Source organism: Salvia splendens, chromosome 1, assembly GCF_004379255.2.
Source record: "Salvia splendens isolate huo1 chromosome 1, SspV2, whole genome shotgun sequence".
Lineage (NCBI taxonomy): Eukaryota > Viridiplantae > Streptophyta > Magnoliopsida > Lamiales > Lamiaceae > Salvia > Salvia splendens.
In genome coordinates, this window is record NC_056032.1 from 45,613,782 (window position 1) to 45,634,513 (window position 20,732).

At 37.9% G+C, this 20,732-nt stretch overlaps 3 protein-coding genes across 5 annotated transcripts; 2 read left to right on the forward strand and 1 right to left on the reverse strand.

Moving 5' to 3' along the window:
- Positions 1 to 440: 440 nt before the first annotated feature.
- LOC121755663 (sulfate transporter 3.1-like) lies at positions 441 to 5,688 on the forward strand. Its single transcript, XM_042150999.1, has 12 exons — positions 441 to 835; positions 978 to 1,185; positions 1,517 to 1,688; positions 2,528 to 2,593; positions 3,014 to 3,127; positions 3,468 to 3,584; positions 3,836 to 3,962; positions 4,204 to 4,490; positions 4,592 to 4,782; positions 5,015 to 5,100; positions 5,228 to 5,304; positions 5,381 to 5,688. Exons 1-12 carry the CDS (start codon positions 496 to 498, stop codon positions 5,555 to 5,557), a joined length of 1,962 nt encoding a protein of 653 aa, XP_042006933.1. The 5' UTR covers positions 441 to 495; the 3' UTR covers positions 5,558 to 5,688.
- A 1,373-nt stretch (positions 5,689 to 7,061) lies between these two features.
- On the forward strand, positions 7,062 to 8,814 carry LOC121755670 (protein ANTAGONIST OF LIKE HETEROCHROMATIN PROTEIN 1-like). Of its 2 annotated transcripts, none has more exons than XM_042151011.1 (2): positions 7,062 to 7,269; positions 7,653 to 8,814. In XM_042151011.1, exons 1-2 carry the CDS (start codon positions 7,095 to 7,097, stop codon positions 8,729 to 8,731), a joined length of 1,254 nt encoding a protein of 417 aa, XP_042006945.1. In that variant the 5' UTR covers positions 7,062 to 7,094; the 3' UTR covers positions 8,732 to 8,814. The 2 variants fall into 2 exon arrangements, with proteins under 2 accessions (XP_042006945.1, XP_042006953.1); XM_042151019.1 differs by having other exon boundaries at positions 7,686 to 8,814.
- Positions 8,815 to 8,954: 140 nt separating this feature from the next.
- LOC121755647 (protein NETWORKED 1A-like) lies at positions 8,955 to 17,406 on the reverse strand. 2 transcript variants are annotated; one of them, XM_042150980.1, is made up of 6 exons: positions 17,233 to 17,406; positions 16,777 to 16,854; positions 16,399 to 16,666; positions 15,793 to 16,073; positions 10,840 to 15,711; positions 8,955 to 10,137 (listed from the first exon to the last, which is right to left on the reverse strand). In XM_042150980.1, exons 3-6 carry the CDS (start codon positions 16,499 to 16,501, stop codon positions 9,028 to 9,030), a joined length of 6,366 nt encoding a protein of 2,121 aa, XP_042006914.1. In that variant the 5' UTR covers positions 16,502 to 16,666; positions 16,777 to 16,854; positions 17,233 to 17,406; the 3' UTR covers positions 8,955 to 9,027. The 2 variants fall into 2 exon arrangements, with proteins under 2 accessions (XP_042006914.1, XP_042006921.1); XM_042150987.1 differs by lacking the exon at positions 17,233 to 17,406 and adding an exon at positions 16,942 to 17,089.
- Positions 17,407 to 20,732: the final 3,326 nt, after the last annotated feature.

Consider the following 20,732-nt stretch of genomic DNA (forward strand, 5'->3'; position numbering starts at 1 on the left):
ATTAAAAATAATTAATTCAAGAACACCCCTTCAAATTTTTATTTACAAAATTGAAGATAAAAATAACCACTCTTTAACACACATTTTCTTTCAAATATCAAATTTAAGTGTGTCGGACCCTACAAAGCACTCAATTTTATACTTAAATAAAACGAAAAAAGTCAAAATTTTTAAAACTTCATAATTTCTCATTCAAAATTTGAAAATATAGGTTAACTCCATAATTTTATAAACAGTCTTTAAAAATAATAACAATTAATTAAAGAACACCCCTTCAAATATATACTATTTTAAAAAATTGAAGATAAAAATAACCACTCTTTGACAAACAATTATTTCAAAAATAAAATTTTTAGTGTGTGTGTGGGGCCCCACAAAGCACTCAATTTCATGCCTATATAAACCCATCACCATTCCTCACTCAAACACACAAACACTAATCCAAATCAAAGAGCAAAAAAAAAACCTCAACATTTGTCCAAAGCCATCAAAAAAATGGGCACCGCCGATCACGTAGACCCTTACTACAACGGCGCCACCGCGGGCCACCGCGTCGAGATCCCGCCTCCGCAGCCATTCTCGACGTCGCTAAAGAACACCCTCAAGGAGACATTCTTCCCGGACGACCCCCTCCGCCAGTTCAAGAACCAGCCCCCGAGGAGGAAACTCCTCCTCGGGCTGCAGTACGTCTTCCCGATCATCGAGTGGGGCCGCCATTACACTCTCGGCTTCTTTAAAGCCGACCTCATCGCCGGCATCACCATCGCCAGCCTCGCCATTCCTCAGGGGATCAGCTATGCCAAGCTTGGCAATTTGCCTCCAATTCTTGGCCTTTGTGAGTGTCTACTTTTGTCCTTTTTTGGGGATTCTGTTATGGCCCACGTCAGCCGTGTCTTAGAAGATACCGCTGACGTGTGCGGACCACATACTAGTAGTATTTTTTTAGATGCGTTCTTATGTTTGGTCTGTATTCGCAGATTCAAGCTTTGTTCCGCCGTTGATCTACGCGGTAATGGGGAGCTCGCGGGACTTGGCCGTCGGGACAGTGGCTGTCGCGTCGCTCCTGACGGCCGCCATGCTCGGGGAAGTCGTCGACCCGCAGCAAGACCCGCAGCTCTATCTCCATCTCGCCTTCACGGCGACTTTCTTCGCCGGCCTCTTCGAGGCGGCCATGGGAATTTTCAGGTCTGTATTTTCATGTTACATCTCGAAGCATAATATACAGGCCATGTGATTTATTAATACAAGTACAACAGAATAAAATGATGAATTTAGATTTATTTGTATTAAAATGATGAATTTAGATTTATTTGTATTTCGTAGCAAAAAATTTGGACACTTAGTCCACGTATGATTTTTCGATTTTTGTATCCGGCATAGTTTCACTAAAATTTTCCATCATGAGATAATTGTCAATAAATTTTGACTATATAGTTTTTCGATTTATTTCTAAAACTATCGGACGGACTATAATTTGATCAAATTTCATCGTTTTCGGAACATTAATTTGTGACAGGCTAGGGTTCATAGTGGATTTTCTATCACATGCAACAATAGTAGGATTCATGGCAGGAGCAGCAACGGTTGTGATTTTGCAACAATTGAAAAGTATTTTAGGGCTTGAACATTTTACTCACAAGACTGACGTCATCGATGTATTGCATTCTATTTTCACTCAAACTCACGAGGTATATTTCTATTTTTTTATTTTCTCTCTCCTCAATTATGTAGTTAGTATGTCCATATTTTCTTCATTGTGTTGTGTGGATGGAATTTGTCATTGGAAAAGAAAAAAAATTGTTTGCTGGTAAATGTTTGTCTAGTTAAATTAGTCTTTGCCTTTTCTTCCTTTTTCCCTTTTCTATTGGGTTGGTGGATAAAGAAGAACCTTAGCAAAAGGAATTATTAATTAATTAGATGTTCCTTAGTTAGGATTATTTTGTGCCATTAATTTTCAATAGATGATTACATGATTTTGGATAAACTTAACATATTCTTATTATAAGAGCATCAATGACTATTAAATTGGATAGTGATAACTTATGGCACTAATCTTTTTTCTCATTAATGGGTCGAGTGAATATATTCTTGTCTACATAATCACTTAATTAGGATTATCTTTGCTATATTCTTGTCCGATTTGAGAGATTAATTGAGGGATTTTATTCAATTAGGCTTAATGAATTTATTCTTGAAAATCAAATTAGATATCTCTCCTTATCTCAACTTTAATTTCCGACCATTTGTCAGGTATATCTCCCCATATTTTTATCAATTTGTATTGAAATGAATATTCACTTTTTGCACGTCACGGCTCTAGAAAATGACTTCTCAATTCTAGAAAATTCAATGATGTTTTTTTATTTATCATTATGTGGCCCTACAATATTGATGATTTAGATGAGTCCATGAATTGGGAATGTCGAGGTCATTCGTGGTATTTGTGATTTGTTTTTTTATTTCATAATAATTTTACCTAGTTTTATAATAATTTTTTTTTTCTCACTATGACTATGGTAATTTGCAGTGGAGATGGGAAAGTGCTCTATTGGGATTTGTTTTCCTATTCTATCTCCTAATTTCGAAATACTTTGTAAGTTCATCTCTCTACTTAATTTCTTCTATTGTATGACTATATGATTATATCATACCCAAAATAAATTACTGATAGGATGTTCTACCAAAAATAAATTGACAACAAAGTCAAGAAAAAAAGAATCATGTGACCTCGTAAGGGGGCCCACACACCAAGAACTCTTCAATTATTTCTACACCAAAAGTTTGTTTAATTAGTCCTAACAAATTCCCTCATGTTCAAACCCAACTAATTAAAGGTTGATCAAGATTAACTTTAACCTCTTTTTTGTAGAAATGTCAAACAATTGCTATTTTCAGTCTTCTTGCGAGAAACTAGTCAATTAGCCTTGTCATGATCCCACTTTTTTCCATTACTTTTTGAAAGGTAAATTAGTAGTAGTAATTAAGTATTTATTTTGTTTACTAATTAATGCAGAGCAAGAAGAGGGCAAATCTATTCTGGATATCGGCAATGGCTCCATTAACATCAGTGATATTGGGAAGCATTCTTGTGTACGTGACCCATGCCGAAAAGCACGGGGTCCAAGTGGTGAGTCACAAACAAAGAAGTAATCACGAATATAAATGAAATGAACAAATGAATTATTTATCCGGGTTGATGCCAAATTATGTCTAATAATAGTCGTCGCGAAACTTCTTGTATTTCGAAAACGAAATATATACCAACAATGATTCTTGCATCGAGTGTTGGGCATTACTATAGTTTTATGTCACGTGATGACAAGTTGATTAATTTAATTAGGAAGGTATAGGTAAGAACAAAACTACAAAAAGATGTTGAAGTTGAAATTTGGCAATGTGCGAGGACATGTCTAGGACAAAATTAATGAATTGATTGTTTTTACATGATTTATTTTTAAATAATGCAGATAGGACATTTGAAGAAGGGGATAAATCCACCTTCATTTATGGATCTCAACTTTGATTCAAGATATCTACCCACAGCAATCAAGACTGGCCTCATCACGGGCATCATTTCGATGGCGGTAAGTATACATACATAAATTTGTCGATTATCGGGTGCGGGTGTCCACAATGTCGGGTACAAGTACCCGATTCATTAGTGTGGTATTGGCTTTAAAATAGTCCCAATTTATGGCCTAGTAACATAGTGCGTCAAGATAGCAACTTGACATAATAAGTATATATATTTCGATTTTGTAAATTCTAAATTGAGTTTAATTACCACTTTCTATTTTAATGAAAGTACTAAATTAGTTATGATTATGTTTGATAGGAGGGGATGGCAGTGGGGAGAAGCTTTGCCATGTTCAAGAATTATCACATTGATGGAAACAAAGAAATGATTGCTTTTGGAATGATGAACATTGTTGGTTCTTGCACCTCTTGCTATCTTACCACAGGTAAATTAATTAGAGTACTAATTTGGATTAATTAAATACGAGATGTAACATTAAAACTAACAAACCCGAATTTACACATGTAGTAGTAACGGATGGAAGGGTTAGGTGGGGTGGGCTCGAGCCCACCCCACCCAACCCTTCCACCCGATAAAATTCTACATTGATTATGATTACGGTGGGCTCGAGCCCACCCAAACCCGAAATTTCTACATTGATTATAATTTGTGGAATATAAAAACAGGGCCGTTTTCGCGGTCGGCGGTGAACTTCAATGCGGGTTGCAAGACGGCAGTGTCGAACATAGTGATGGCGGTGGCGGTGATGGCGACGTTGTTGTTCCTGACGCCGTTGTTCCACTACACGCCCCTAGTGGTGCTGGCGGCGATCATTGTGGCGGCGATGCTTGGCCTCATCGACTACGAGGCGGCCATGCATTTGTGGCACGTGGACAAATTTGACTTCCTCGTGTGCATGGCCGCATATGTCGGCGTCGTCTTCGGCAGCATTCCGATCGGACTCATGCTCGCGGTAATTAATCACACAATACTTTTGTTGTTTTTCCTTTCAAATTTCAATAAATTATTTATTTTGATTAATAATGATTAATTATAATTTCATAATGATTGTAGATTGGACTTTCCATAATGAGGGTTTTGCTTTTTGTGGCAAGACCAAGAACATTAGTTCTTGGGAATCTTCCTGATTCAAAGGAGTATAGAAACATTGATCATTATCAGAAAGCTCAGAGTATCCCCGGAGTTCTAATTCTTGAAATCGATGCTCCTATTTACTTTGCCAATTCCAACTACTTGAGAGAGAGGTAAAATTCCTAACCAAATTTAGAAAAATGAGCATGTTTCCTTATGGTTAAAAAATAAACATAGATAATCATGGACATTAACGAAAAAAATGTATGAATTGTTTATATAGTTTGATTACAATCTACGATGACAAAGTGAATACATATAGACAAAAAAACGAAGTAAGAAGTGGTCGTGTAATGATTAACTTGCTTTCAGACTCTATACTTAACACTAAGTTGTTGTTTTTAGGATTACAAGATGGATCGACGAGGAAGAAGAGAGGATCAAAGCCTCTGGAGAGACTGGATTGCAGTATGTGGTGCTCGACATGAGTGGTAAGTGTATATAGTGAAATTTGGGCAAAATTCAAATTTAGGGAACCTTGGGAATTTTTTTGTGATTGAAATGATTTTTTTATAAAATTATTTGATTGATTGATTGATTAAAATGTAACCTTTTCAGCGGTGGGAAACATTGATACAAGTGGGATTAGCATGATGGATGAGATTAAGAAGATTATTGATCGGAGAGGGCTCAAGGTAATTAATATCTACCTATAATTTAATTAGTGAATAAATTAAATTAAGGTGAATTAATCCATATTTGAATAAATAGTTGGTGGTGGTGAATCCGGTGGCGGAGGTGATGAAGAAGCTCGATAAATCGAAGTTTCTGGAAACATTGGGACAAGAATGGATTTTCTTGACGATCGGAGAAGCTGTGGGAGCTTGTAATTACATGCTTCACACGTGCAAGCCACAAGATTCTGAGAAATATAGCAATAATGTTTGAGACCATGTATGTATCATGAAGAGGTTGTATGTGAGAAGGCAAATTCTTCCCCTACTTGTATCATGTGTGTACTCGATTGCTTCCTAAATTAATTAACAAGAAAATGGGTTGATTTCCCATTGTTTCTCTCATGGACTTTCTCTAGAATTTTTGTAGTAGTACATACGAAATTAGTGTCAACAGTCATATGTTCCAAGTATAATTATGAAAACCATATGTTTCGAATGCGAATCCTTTTTAATGTGAGAATTATTTCAATTCTTGGATTGTGAAAATTAGGGGTGGCGAAACAAGTACCCGCACCCAAATTAGCCTTGGCACCCTTTGGTCTCTAGTCTAATTCCATTTTTCGGGTAATTGAATACCTGATATGTGTATCTAAGCTTTGACCAATTGGGTACCCAAATACCTGAAATGGTGCCAATAATTATCAATACAGATAATTGGAGATTAAATGCCTGTGTGGGATACTAAATGACTAAAGTTCTAGTGAAAACTTCTAGTGATTAATTTCTACTTAATCCAACCCAACCATCTTAAACCTAATTAAAAACACTACAAATAGCTAATCATATATTAATCGGGTAACCAGTACAACCGATACACGACTTATCCTAATTCATACACCCTTTGTCCCATTAAAAGGGAAACGATTCCTTTTGGGTTGTCCTATTGAAAATGAAACGTTTCCTAGAATAAAAATAACATCAACTCTACTTTTTCATCTCTCATACTTTACTTTCTCTTCATTACTTCCTCCGTTCTCCATTAGGAGTCCAATTTCTTGGCGGCACAGGTTTTAAGAAATGTTAAGAAAAGTAGGTGGAAAAAAGTTAGTGGAATATGAGTCTCACTTGTATATACTCCCTCCATCACATTGCAAGGGATGGATTTCTTTTGGACACGAGAATTAAGAAAATGATATTGAATTAAAGTGGAGAGAGTAAAGTATGAGAGAGGAAAAAGTAAGAGAGATAAAGAGAGAATAAAGTAAGAAAGAGAAAATAAAGTAAGAGATGGTTGAAGTTTTGTTTTAAGCTAAAAAAGAAAATTGATCACTTGTGGTGGGACAGAGGGAGTATTAGTTTTAAATAAAATTTAAGTGGAATGAGTTAGTGGAAGATGGAACCTTATTATTATTTATGGTAAAAGTGAACCATGACTCCTATTCACAGACAGATGGAGTAACTCATAAAACAACACTACATAATTTTTCGTGCCAAGTATAATAATTTTATATGTGAAGTGCTCTCATGTCATATAAGATGTGCGTGACAACAATTTATGTAACATAGTAATTCATTAATATGAATATTTGGAATGTTTGACTTATGCTAAGTAGATGCGTTTTGATCCACTCTCTTTATTTGGGCCTATTTACCACTTAGCCCATTAAACTATTTGGCCCGAATTTATATGGGCCTAAAAAAGTTAGATCGCGTTTTAAAGCAGGCACGATTTTAGCACACTGAAAAAGGTTCGACCGATTCATATAAATTCAACTGTTAAACTTTAACTCTACACGGAGAAATCGAGCATGCCTCCACCGAAAAAACCCCACAAAATGAACAAAGATTCGAAGAAAATCCAGAAAGGGAAGAAAAAGAAGAAGAAAAACAAGATCAAGATCATCAATAAGACAGCTTTAGTAGACAGTAAAGCTATTGATTCCGAATGGTGGGATATTTTCTGGAAGAGGAATTCTACTTCGGGTAACAATTCTGCATATCAAAGATTGCATTTTGGGGGTTTTCCTATCTCTGATTTTTAGACCCTTTTCTTGAAATTTCTTGGTTTAATGCTGCAAATTGTTGAGATGAATTTTGTTGTTTACTCATATGTCTAAAAATATTGGGTGTATGATGTTAAGCTTTGAGTGAATTCATAATTTTATACTATGTTAAATAGCCCTTTTCTTGAATTCTTGGAATTGCAAGAACTGCTTTTTTTTCTTGTTTATTTCACTTGGTGTTGGTAGAATTTCATATGCTTGCAATGGGGTTTGAGTGTTGTTTTATAGTAATGCAGCTAATGATGCAAAATGTGAGAAATTGAGTGGAAATTTGGGCCTTAGTTTGTCTTGTAAATGTGTTAGGTTTGGATGAGGACTCTTGTTGTGCATTTTCAGATGTTCCACTTGATGAGGATGAAGGATTCAAGCATTTCTTTCGTGTTTCGAAGAGAACGTTTGAGTACATTTGTTCGCTCGTAAGGGAAGATCTCATTTCCAGGCCTCCTTCGGGGCTCATCAACATCGAGGGAAGACTCCTCAGTGTCGAGAAGCAGGTTGCTATTGCGTTACGGAGATTGGCTTCTGGCGAGTCTCAGGTTTCGGTAGGAGCTTCCTTTGGGGTGGGGCAATCGACGGTTTCCCAAGTTACTTGGAGATTTATTGAGGCCACGGAGGAGCGTGCGAGGCACCACCTCAAGTGGCCTGACTCGAGCCAAATCGGGCGAATCAAATCTGGCTTCGAAGCGTTGTGTGGGTTGCCTAATTGCTGCGGAGCGATAGATTCCACTCACATAGTTATGACCCTTCCTGCTGTTCAAACCTCGGACGATTGGTGCGATCAGGAGAACAATTACAGCATGTTCGTGCAGGGCGTTGTCGACTTTGAGATGCGGTTTCTCGACATCGTGACTGGATGGCCCGGCGGCATGCCTATTTCCCGACTGCTCAAATGCTCTGGCTTCTACAAACTCTGTGAAAGTGGCGCGCGCCTGAATGGCAACGTGAGAAAACTATCTGCGGGAGAAGAGATTAGAGAGTACATTGTCGGTGGTGCTAGTTACCCTCTTCTCCCGTGGCTTGTGACTCCATTTGAAGGAGGCGAACCAACCTCATCGTCAGAGTTCAATCCGGTTCTTGAGACTGCAAGATTGGCTGCTGTGAAAGCGTTTGCGCAGCTGAAGGGCGGCTGGAGAATCCTCAACAAGGTGATGTGGCGGCCTGACAAGAGGAAGCTACCGAGCATCATCTTGGTATGTTGTTTACTTCATAATATCATTATCGACTGCGGGGATAACTTGGATCCCAGCGTTGCCCTGTCCGCGCATCACGACTCCGACTATAGAGGGCATGTTTGTAAGCAAATTGATGATGTGGGGAGAGATGTTAGGGAGAGGTTGGTTAAGCACTTGTTGTGTAGAAATGGAAATGTTTTGTGTTCTTGATTTGATTGGCTACAAGAATTGTAGTGTATGAGATATTATGTTCTTGATTGTATGACTAGACTTGGTTTAAGCTCTTTTGAGAAGGGTATTCGTGTCGCGAATCTCGTCCGTCCAAAATCTCAATCCAATGGCTGAGACGTGGTCTTAGTTTTGATATAATAATGGTTCTGAAATGAATACAACCCTATATATATAGACACAAAATATCTAATAGAAGAAGCAATTAAGGCAAATAAAAAGGAATAATTTGGTATAGTTTTATGAAAATTTCCAATTATTATGCAATCAACAATCTCTCAATCTTCAAGTGTTGAAGGCTTAACACAACCACAAAAATGCCCTTTCTTACGCCTCTGGCCCCCTCCGCCCCCTCCATAGAGGTAATCCCTCAACAAGATTCTCCGGTCTGACATCTTCGACACACCGTCCTTCTCGTCTAGTTTCAGCAGAATGAACTGCAGCTTCTGTACTTCCAACTGTATCCTCCCGATTTTCTCAGACATTCGTCGTGCTTGCTCTGACACTCTCCTCCTCCGGGCGCCATCCTCGCCTTCAAAGTCGAACGAGGACTTTGAATCTGAGAACGACCTGTCATCGATGCTCTTCATCAACCTGCCGTTCAGATCAAACAGCTGCATCACTGACCTGTCAGCTTCATCCAGCTGTCTCTTCAACGTCTCACATTCGATAACAGCCTTGCCCCGCTTGCCCTTCTCAGTGACCTCTAGTTTCCTCTTCAAGTCATGGACCGTGATCTGGAGATTCGCCAGTTTCTGGACGTCCGAATCGAGCCTCTCCAAGACCTTCCTCTTGTTCCCTTCTTGAAAGGAATTGGTGGATCTTTTGGAGATCTCTAATTTGTCCACGCTCAAGTCCTCATCGAGTGCATCAGACGAGGCTGCAAAACTGCTTTTCTGTTTCCTTGTCGATTTAGAACGACGGATATCAGAGGTCGAGGTGGTGGAAGGAGGAATGGCTCTGTTTGACTTGCCAATGGTGAGACCCACGGTGGCATCTGGTTCTGCAGTTTCCCATAACTCGACGATTTGGCTGTCCACATCAGCGGCTTCTTTCTTGCTGTAACGGTATGAACCATCAGAGACCTGATCAAGAACGATATCTTTTGTCAAAAGTGCAGTGTCTTCCACAGTGATTTCGGAAGTAGGCCTCCTGTTTCTACGGTGCTTCCCACTTTCAGATTGCAGCAACTCGATTTGCCTCGATGATTGATCAAGCTTGGAGTGCAGAACAATGTTCTCCTGTACCATTAGATCCTTTATCTCGACTGCTGCCTTCACAACAGCTTCAAGCCTAACCCGGAGATCACGCAAATCAGAAACCGGCGCCAATACTTTCTTGTCTTCACTTCGAATGCTTTCAGGTGTTATGCCTGTGCCCTGACCATCCTGAAATGGATCATATAGCAGGATAAAGAATTAGCCAAAAAAGGGTAAAAAATAGAAATGCATACAAAATAGAATAAAGATAAACCCATTACTACTCTATGGACCTCCAGAGACGAGTCATGTACTAGATTTATTAGGTGGAATATAAATAAATGCTTTGTCCTGCTCTTAGAAATTCTATGATATAACCATAAGAGTTAAATGCTCAAATTGAAATTATCGCATAAGTTAATGATCAAGATGTCCTATCACTTGTGATTCTTAGTCACATGCAAAGCTTCGATTCCATAATTCTGAGACTCAATATGACTTGCTTAATCATAGGCATTTACACAGCGCATATATTGATTTTGCAGTTCTCAGAAAAAGCCACGACTAGAGTAATAATTTCTAGGAGGGCTCTCTTATTATCATTCCAGGCAGTCTATATATATCTGGCAGAAGCAAGTAACATACGGGTAGACTATACCCGATGGACTCTAATAGCAGGCAAAAAAAACCTTCTCCGGGAAAGAAAAGCAGAAAACAAGCTAATTTAGTGGAGTACAAGAAATCTACGAAAAATGGTACATAAAAATCTTAAGGCTGCACCAGCATTTCAAAACATTGTCTAGTTGAAGTGAAAGACAGCACTATCAGATTTGACTAGTTTCTGAAAATCATAACAATCAGTTGCAAAATATTTCCAGTGTTTAGAATTACCTGCAAATCCTCGTCTTCAGGATTTTGAAACTTTATGTGTATATCAGTTTGGTCCTCCAAGGATGAAATACATTCCTTCAATGATACAATCTCTGGCCGAAATGCATCCAGTTGATTTTTGAGGACTTCATTTTGATCAATGTATCCAAGGCATGCATCATAGAGCTCATAAAACTTCTGCTCATAGAGAACCTGACTGATCATGGAATGTTGCAATTGACTAAAAAGAGAAACAGCTCGAGCCTCCAACTCATGGATCTCGTTGATTTTCTTGTCCAGCTCTAAATGCAGATTTTCTTCTTGGAGTTTACTCTTATCATGATTATCTTGCAATACCTGCAGACTAGATTCCAGTTTCTGAGTTGCTTCACGCAAGAAGTTATTCTCCTTGCTCAAATTGTCACTGTCTGTGGAGAGTTTGAGAATCAGATTCTCTTGCTCATCTCGAGCTATTTTGACCTCATTGTATTCCATTCTGAGATCTTCAGAACTGTTACTTAACTCTAGTGTCTTTTTCTCTGCTAGAATAATCCTCTCTCCTGCTTCCTGAAGTTCTTGTGCCATCTGATGTAAAATTTCCTTTCCGATTTCAATCTCAACACTCAACTGATCTTTGTCTGTTACAACAGCCTTGAGCTCATTATCTGTCTTCTGCAGCCTCTCCTTGAGTTGAAGATTCTCCAGTTTTGATTCTTCAAGCCTGCCATCAGCCGCGCTCAACTTTCCAATAAGAGCAGTGTTCATCACATTAAGTTTATTGTGATCATCACCAAGATCTCTTAGCACCCTAAGTTTCTCATCAGCGAAGCTTTGGAAAATCAAGGACAGGTTCTCAAGAGCTAACACTTTACCACATAAGACATAATTTTCCTCTTCCAGGACATTATGTTTTTCCTTGTAGTGCATGATACTATCCATTAAGAAATTATTCTCCTTTCTCAAATTGTCACTATCTGTGGAGAGTTTGAGAATCTGATTCTCTTGCTCATCTCGAGCTATTTTGACCTCATTGTTTTCCATCCTGAGATCTTCAACACTTTTACTTAACTCTATTTTCTTTTTCTCTGCTAGAATTATCTTCTCTCCAGCCTCCTGAAGTTCTTGTGCCATCTGATGCAAAACTTCCTTTCCGATTTCAATCTCAACACTTGAGAGATCTTTGTCTGTTGCTACAGCCTTGAGCTCGTTATCTGTCTTCTGCAGCCTCTCAGTGAGATGAAGATTCTTGAGTTTTAATTCTTCAAGCTTGTCCTCAGCCACGCTCAAATTTCCAATAAGAGCAGTGTTCATCACATTAAGTTTGCTGTGATCATCACCAAGATCTCTTAGCACCCTAAGTTTCTCATCGGCGAAGCATTGGAAAATCAAGGATAGGCTCTCAAGAGCGAGCACTTTATCACATAAGACATAATTTTCCTCTTCCAGGACATTGTGTTTTTCCTCGTACTGCATGATACTATCCATTAAGAAATTATTCTTCTTGCTCAAATTTTCACTGTCTGTGGAGAGTTTGAGAATCTGACTCTCTTGCTGCTCTCGGGCCATTTTGATCTCATTGTATTCCATTCTAAGATCTTCAACACTTTTACTCAACTCTAGTTTCTTTTTCTCTGCTAGAATTATCTTCTCTCCTGCTTCCTGGAGTTCTTGTGCCATCTGATGCAAAATTTTCTTTTCATTTTCAATCTCAACACTCAACTGATCTTTGTCTGTTGCTACAGCCTTGAGCTCATTATCTGTCTTCTGCAGCCTCTCCTTGAGATGAAAATTCTCGAGTTTTGACTCTTCAAGCCTGCCCTCAGCCACGCTCAACTTTCCAATAAGGGCAGTGTTCACCACGTTAAGTTTATTGTGATCATCACCAAGATCTCTTAGCACCCTAAGTTTCTCTTCAGCGAAGCTTTGGAAAATGAAGGATAGGTTCTCAAGAGCTAACATTTTATCACATAAGACATAATTTTCCTCTTCTAGAAGATTATGTTTTTCCGCAGAGTGCATGATACTATCCATTAAAGATCTTTTCTCCTCAGAACTCTGTAGTTTTTCACTTTGTAAGTCCTGGCAAGTAAATTGCATGTCTGTTAGCTTTGAGTTCAAATTCTCAATCTGGATCATCAGAGCTTCCTTACGGCGGTCTTCCTCCTTCAGTTTTGACTTTAAATCTTCATTCATCTCAAGGAGTGTAGAAGAGTCACTCTGCAACTGTAACACCTGCTCGGTCTTCAGCTTGAACTCATGCTCTAGTTTGCCTTTTTCCACCTCGACATTCTTTGAATGTAATCCCAGTTCCTTAATCCATGTGACAAGAACTGAGAATGCAACAGACCACTCCAGATTTTCTTCATCAGCGTCACATAGTGATTTCTTCAAATGTCGGAGTGTACTTGATAGCTGGCTGATGTAAACCTGGTCTAGTTCCACATTATCCGCAGAGACACAATCCTCAGCAATGCTGAGAACCTTCAATAACTGACGAGTCCCTGATCTTAGAGTACTAACATGATCTGACATCAATCTGATTTCAGACTGCTGCCGGAGATTGTCATGCTCTAGCCGTGAGATCTCCTTTTCCGATAAACTAGACTGCTCAATAAGTCTGCGATTCTTTGTGACCAAGGAGCAATAGTTTTCTTTCATCACCTGGGCAGTCGTGCGTAACACAAATATCTCAATTTCACTAGCTATGGCACTATCAAGCACATGATCGAGTTCTGTCTTTCTTCTTCTGTGTTCTTCTTGCAGAACATGCATGTCAGATTGGAACCCAGTCAGTCGAGCTTTGTTCATCTCGATACTGTTTGAATGTTCTTGCTTCTCTGCCTCCAATGACACTTGCAACTCTTCAACTTTCCGAAGAGTTAATTCTTTCTCATTTTCTAGATTCTCACATCTTCCTTCAAGTTCTCCATGAAGTTTCTCCAGATCTACCAGTCTTCTCTGAGTCTGTTCCAGCTGAGAAGTTAAACTGTCATTTTCACTCATCAAATCAGCTTTCTCATTTACAAGCAACTGGCATGAATCTTCCAAGATTTTTGATTTAGCCTTTAAAGCTTCAAGCTGATGGTGTGCATCAGACAGGGAGAGTTCTAGAACTGTGTTGTTCTCTGTGAGTGTCTCTAGATTCTTGCTTGTTTCCTGCAATTGTGTCGTGAGAGTCTCCTTCTCATCGAGAAGACTAGATCTGTCTTGCATAAGAGATTGGCAAGATTGTTCAAGCTCTTCTATCTTCCCTCTAACAGCATTTAGTTCAGCATTCAAACCAGAAAGGGAGGTCTCCAAGAGCGAGTTTTTCTCTAGAAGCTGTTCCATAATTTCCAATTTCAGCAGGAGAGCTGCTTTATCAGTACTTTCCCTCTGGCAAGTTTCTTTCAGATTGGAATTCTCATCCTGCAATTCCTTCACTGACGATCCCAAGGATTCTGGATTCAAGCCTGCTTCATGTACCTGGTCCAAAATTGAACGGTGCTTCATGTTCAGATCATTTAGTTCCTCTTTCAAGCAATAGATCTCTTGCTGCAGCGCGTTTCTCTGGTCTACCCTTAGCTCAACTTCCTCCTCAAGTTTTTCTGTTGATTCCGTTAAGCTAGAAATCTCATTCCGCATATCCTGTATTGATAATGCAGAAGATGAGTTCAGCTCATTAAGATGCTTGTTCTCCTGCTTAACCTTTACAACTTCATCTTGCAAACTGTGATTTTGGGTCTCGGCAACCATCAAGAGTTGAGCACGATTCTGCAGCTCAGAAGCCATAGCTCGGAGCTCCTCCTGAGTTTGTGCATGCAAATGCTGTAAAGTCTGGAATGCAGTTTCAGCATCTACAAAGCGCAATCGTTCTTCTTGTACGGCAGCCCAAAGTCTTCCCAGTTCCTTCTGCTTCTCAGTAAGCTCTTGAGATTGAGTTCCCATCTTCAACATCAAAGATTCCAACTCAGAGTGAAGAGACTGGTTCGATCTTTCCAAGATCAGACATTGTTCCTCAGCACCTTTTAACTTGGAGACTCCATTTTCTATCTCCCCATTGAGGCGCTTCGCCTCCTCGTTGGCCAATGTGAGTTTCTGCTCCAGACTTGAAATTGTCTCCAAGCACTGCTGGTACTGCAGAGCTGTACTTTCCTTTTCCTCGGTCAATTTGGAGATCGCTTGTCTTAGACTTTCCACTTCACTTTCTGCTTTTTCAGCTCTCACTTTAAACCCTGAAGAATTTTCTTCAGCAAGTAGTAATTTATTCTCCATCTTTGATATTATCTCCAGCGATTCCATGTACTGATTGAGAGCGGCATCCTTCTCGACAGCTAATATATCCAGATCACTTTTCAACGATTGTGCTCCAACTTCAGCACTCTTAGCTCTTTCACTAAGTTTCTGGGCATCATCTTGTGTCGTAGATACAGTAGTCTGTAGCTCAGATATCTTGTCCAAGCAGTTTTGGTAGTCTTGAAACTTAGATTCCTTTTCAGCTTCTAATGCCGCCAGAGCTCTGTTTAGCACAGCAACTTCAGTATCAGCCTTATTTGCATGATCTTTAAGCATACTGAAATCCTCCCTGGTTCTGGAGATTTCAGTCTCAAGTTGTGACAGTTTATCTAAAGTTTGCTGATGCTGAACAATGCTAGCTTCTTTTTCAGCTTCCAGTTTGGCAATGGCTTCCTTCAATGCTATAATCTCCTTAGAATCACTTTGCCGTTCCAAGTTTAATGAACTTTTATCATCAACATGGTTGTTCTCATTGCTAAGCACGCCTTCAACTTTATCATCCGCCTCGTCAAAATTCAGACCTCTCCTCACCCGCTCAATTGGCCTGAATGAACCAACGAACGGTTTTGAAGTCCTTTTTCTAGTCCCATTATCAGAATCATCAGTGAGCCCACCAATCTGTTTGACGAACCGAGAATTAGACAAAAACAGAATCCTAGCAATACCTTGTAAGCCAATCAATTCCACATAATTACTTACCGAATCTGGTGTTCTAGGATCAGCTCCAGAAAGAGAACTAGCAGGTGAATCATCAGCAAACACCATAGGAACTTGAGCTTCAGTCATAGTTCGATGGGCATGCCTAATCACACCAGTCGCGTGATCATATCTTTCGGCCAATGCACGATAGGCTCTGTAAAACTCCTCAACCATTTTCATAAGCTCCGGTCTTTTCTTGTAGTACATCTCTGCTCTCCTCGCAAAGGAGTCCTCTTCCGCTTCAAGAAGCTTTATCATTGATTTAACTTTGACATCCATATCTACAAAAGCACACAAGGGGGATTTCAGTAGATGCACATGTATTGCATCCTTCCACAATGATGCATTTTACTGCTATGAGTTCACAAATTGTCTGCTGAAGATAATTTCAGTTTTTAAGTGCATCGAACAAGATCAGATCAAATTATCAGTAGATTGATCAAAAGACAGGACTAAAGAAGGATCATTTTCAATGTTTAACGTAGCACACACATCTGACACCTGATCATGATTCGGAGTAATTATTGACTTATCAACGATGAAGAGCTGCATACTCTCAGCACATATGCCTTCATACAATAATTTCAATCAGCAGAAAATCTATACCTGTGAGATTCTCCTGGAGCCATTTTGAATTTTTGGGGCTGATATGGCTATCCCACCACCATGAATACATTCGTCTGGAATCCGAATGCGACAATTTGGCCATCCTTCAATGTGATGCTGCCTAGTTGCAGATTTTCCACCGAATAGCAATCCAAGGCTCAGATAAAACAGATTCGGTATGGAAGGAAAAAAAAACCTCAACAAAAATTCTACGAGCACTCAATTCAAGAGTAAATAGTCAGAATTGAGTGTAGTTTCCCTTGAGCCGCTGCACATAGAGGAACACAAAGGAATCATCAGATCATCAGAGTATGAGTTGAAGAAGTTGTTAACAACTAAACCAGAGAACTAGAACTGAGGTATCAAATTGGGGCTTACAGAAGTTTAACTCTCCAATAATTCCAGAAAAAACAGCTGCCTCCTTCAACTGAGAAATTCATCAACAAGCATCTTGACCTGGTCAAATTTCACAACATGAATTAGACAAATACGAACAAAATTAGTGAAAATAACAATTCTACCAGAATCATTTCAATCAACAACCACATTTTGGTAAATTCAACCGAAAAAAACACGTTTCGCTAAAACAGGATCTGATTTTGATCAAGCAAAAATCGGATCATCGAAGCGACTCCGCCGCGATCACAAAATAAAAATCTCTCTAAACCACTGAAAAATTCAAAATTCACGAAACTAAGTCAATCAAAAATAAAGGCTCCATCAACGTCCAGAGAAAAAAAACAGTTTAAATTTATACCAAACACAATTAAACAAATCAGAACTCATAGAATTTTTAACATCGAAAAACAAAGAAGGAAATAAGGAAAAACTTACTGCTTAAGGCAAAAGGAAACAGAAAATGAAAACAAAATATGCTGGTCATAAAAGAAAACATTGCTTTAAGCTTCTCTCACATCTCACTCTCCCCATTTACTTTTGTTTTCAGGTCTTTCACTTTGTCTCTCTCTCTACAGCTCCATCACGCTCGAAATGAATTCTGTTTGCTTCTGTTATCTGCGGATATACGTATAATTTATTCTGTATGTATATGCTGCTCTGTGAAAATATTGTTTTTTATTCTTATAATAATATGGGATAGGAGTATATTTTAAATATTATTATTATGCTTAATACAATCAATTATATTTGTTTTTATTAGTACTATCACAGTATTTATAAATAAATAAGTAGTGGTTATGGATTTCAATCCAAAATTCATAATTTCACCTAAATAACTTAGGATTGAATAAGATGTGATTCAATATTTATTGGTCGTAAAAAATATTAACAAAGTACTATAAGACTATAGCTTAAATAGTCAGCTAAATCAACCCGAGTCTAGTAGAATTAGCCAAATATGAGTGAATTATTATTATTTGTTGTATATTTAGTTATTATTGTATATAGAAGTATCAATAATATAAGATTAGTTGACACGACAGATTAGCACGAAATTAAACGAATCCGCAATTCCACTTAATTCCTTTTGTTGAAATTTTAACTTTGTTTTCTTTTTCTTATAGTTATCCTTGGGATTGTGGTACCTCGTGTTTGCAAATTAGTATGATTATGCTTTTAGTTTTACTCGTGGTTTGTGTCAAAAACAAAATGCAAGATTCTTTATTAAAACCATTTTCAAAAATATAAATAAATAATGATATATTCTTTTGTCAATAATGAAGGGCTTTTGAATTTAAATATATCCCCCTAATCTGATTATAATTATGCATTGCTGATTTAATCTCACATTTCGATCCTGTTAATTATAGTTAAAATTTCAAAATATTTAAATAATATCTTGATTTTTTTTTTGAAAAATCTAACTTTGTAATAGACTAATAGAGACTACACGTTCTATTCAATTAGTATTTATAATTTCTACTTTTTTTAGACTGCAAATCTGATCCTAATGAGAAAATCTAATGTACTTTTGCTATTGATTAAAGAAAAATATAATTAGAAAAAGTGAGTGTTAATTAAAATAGGGATAGAAAAAGGGAGTGTAAATTTAAAAAGGAAAAGATTACGTCATTTGCCAGCTTTGGAAAAGTAGGTTTGGGGTTATATTAGTAATTTCGCAATGGATGCTTTGCCCTTATTGACACGCCGTCGTTTCAGACTCTTTAGAAATGTGGGGTTCGGGTTAGCTTGGACGGTGTCGTTTAAGGGTTGTCCACGAAACAGATGCCCTGAAGTTGGGCCCACATTAATAGTGTGTGAAATGATTGTGGCTTATAATTTTGTTGTGTGATGTAACACAAATAATTCTTTTACCAATAATAAATTGTCCTAAAATTTATTTGTGGTGAGAACTTTTTAAATATTTTAAATTTTACATTTTAAACTTTATCTTCTCTATGAATACCAAACTCCACATTAAATAAAGATACAAAATTATCGTTTTCAATTTTGGAATTTAGTATCCAAGAAAATAAAATTAGGTTGATAAGGGAATTTATAAGTTTGGTGAGAAAAAAAGACATCTTTGAAAAATCCAAACAAGTCTTCTAACAGTGATTGATAGTGAAAGAATTTATAAGAATATGATTTGATTAAAAATTAATTAGTGCTACTAAATTAAAAGTCGTGTTTTAGATATGGCCAAAAGCAGAAGCTGAAAAGCGCGGTTGGTGGTGGCTGTCTTTGGGTGAACAAAAAGCGTAAAGATGAAAATCGTGTGTTGTTCGTAAAGTTTAAAAATAATCATTCTTTCTTTGGATGGAATTTCTTGTTCCTTTTTCTTGTGAGGCTAATAAAAAATGTAGAGTCGTGTGAGAACTGAGATGGTATTAAATAAAGAAAAATGTAAATATTTCAGTTTTTAATTTTTATAAGTATACTTTTATTATACTATTATATTTTTTTTATCGCAAGCTAAAATTATGTTTAGATATTATTATTATTTTGAATGTGGTGTGGTTTGAAGAAAAATTATTGTGTTAACCAAATTATTTGACATCTCCACATAGATAGCATGAAACTTGTGCCATAATGTCACTATTTTATAAATGGAATATTTTCTATTTTCATCTCATGCAACTCATGGAAAACCCTAATTTCCAGATTGGAGAAACAGCTTTGGGGGAATCCGATACCGATTCCGTTGTGTGTGGTAAACGGAAAAGAGGAGAGATTAAGAAACAGAGAAAATTGATTCCGGTGGTGGTTCCGCAATGGTAGAGGAAAAGAAAACGAGAGAGGTAGTGAAATTCGAAGATAGATATGGTTTATTTTGGTGCTACGAAAGGAAAGATGCACTTCGAAGATGAGGATTACGATGGAAAGATGAAGATTACTCAAGCGACGAAGCTGAACCTTACATGGGGGAGGAGGGGGTGGAGATTGAAAACGATGGTATGGTGAAGGAGATTAAAAACGATGATGTGATAAAGGAGATTGAAAAAGAACCTTACGACCGTGAAACCGTTCTCAAATACATCAGTCAAGTCCGCAATAGCTTTGTAAGTACATCCGATCCAATCCAATCCAATCCAATCCAAATATTATGATTGATTGATAATGATATGATGTAGGGTTTTAATGTGGATGTGCGCGTTCCTTCTTGGCTGTTGAATTATCTGAGCTTCATCCCCCTTGAATTGTCTTTCCCCTCCAATCATGATCATATGTATATGGCAGCAAAGTTTGCAATTGATGAAATCAATGTTGACATGGTATGATATATATATACATGTATGTTAGTTGATGATCAAATTTGTTTATGATTGAAACATTTTTGCAAAAAAGCAAAAGTTACGAGCTTGTGGAAGTTGCTAAGGCTGTCGTCGTGTAAGTCCCACGCTCTCTATTGTTTTTGACTCTTGTTGTAAAAAAAGCCGAAGAAGAAGAAGAAGCTGCTACTGTGACTATCCAAGCAATTGTCTATCGACCCAAACCTAACACTTTCGAACTCCATCAGTGGAAGGTTAAACCTTGATTCTTCCATCTCTGCGTTTATCCATTTATGCACTATAATAGTAGTATTAGATATGTTATGTGTTAAGAGCACGATTCTCTTAACGAAGGAAAACCTGCGATTTCACTCGCAACACACCAATCCGGCGCCCCGATCGTTGGGGTCGGCGGCTCAATACGTGGCTGGCGCGGAGAACTTCCTCCGTCGGCAGTCTTCAAGGTTTGATAAGGAGTATTGCACAAGTAATGTGGGCAAATTATATCTTCATTAATTTGTTGAATGCATAAAAAGATAACAATCTATCCTATTTATAACACTAGAACTACTACCCTAACTTAACGAACAAGAAACAAATATAAGAAAGAAGATATGCAAATCCCTAATATATCTAAACTAAATAGGCTCGTAACAACTCCCC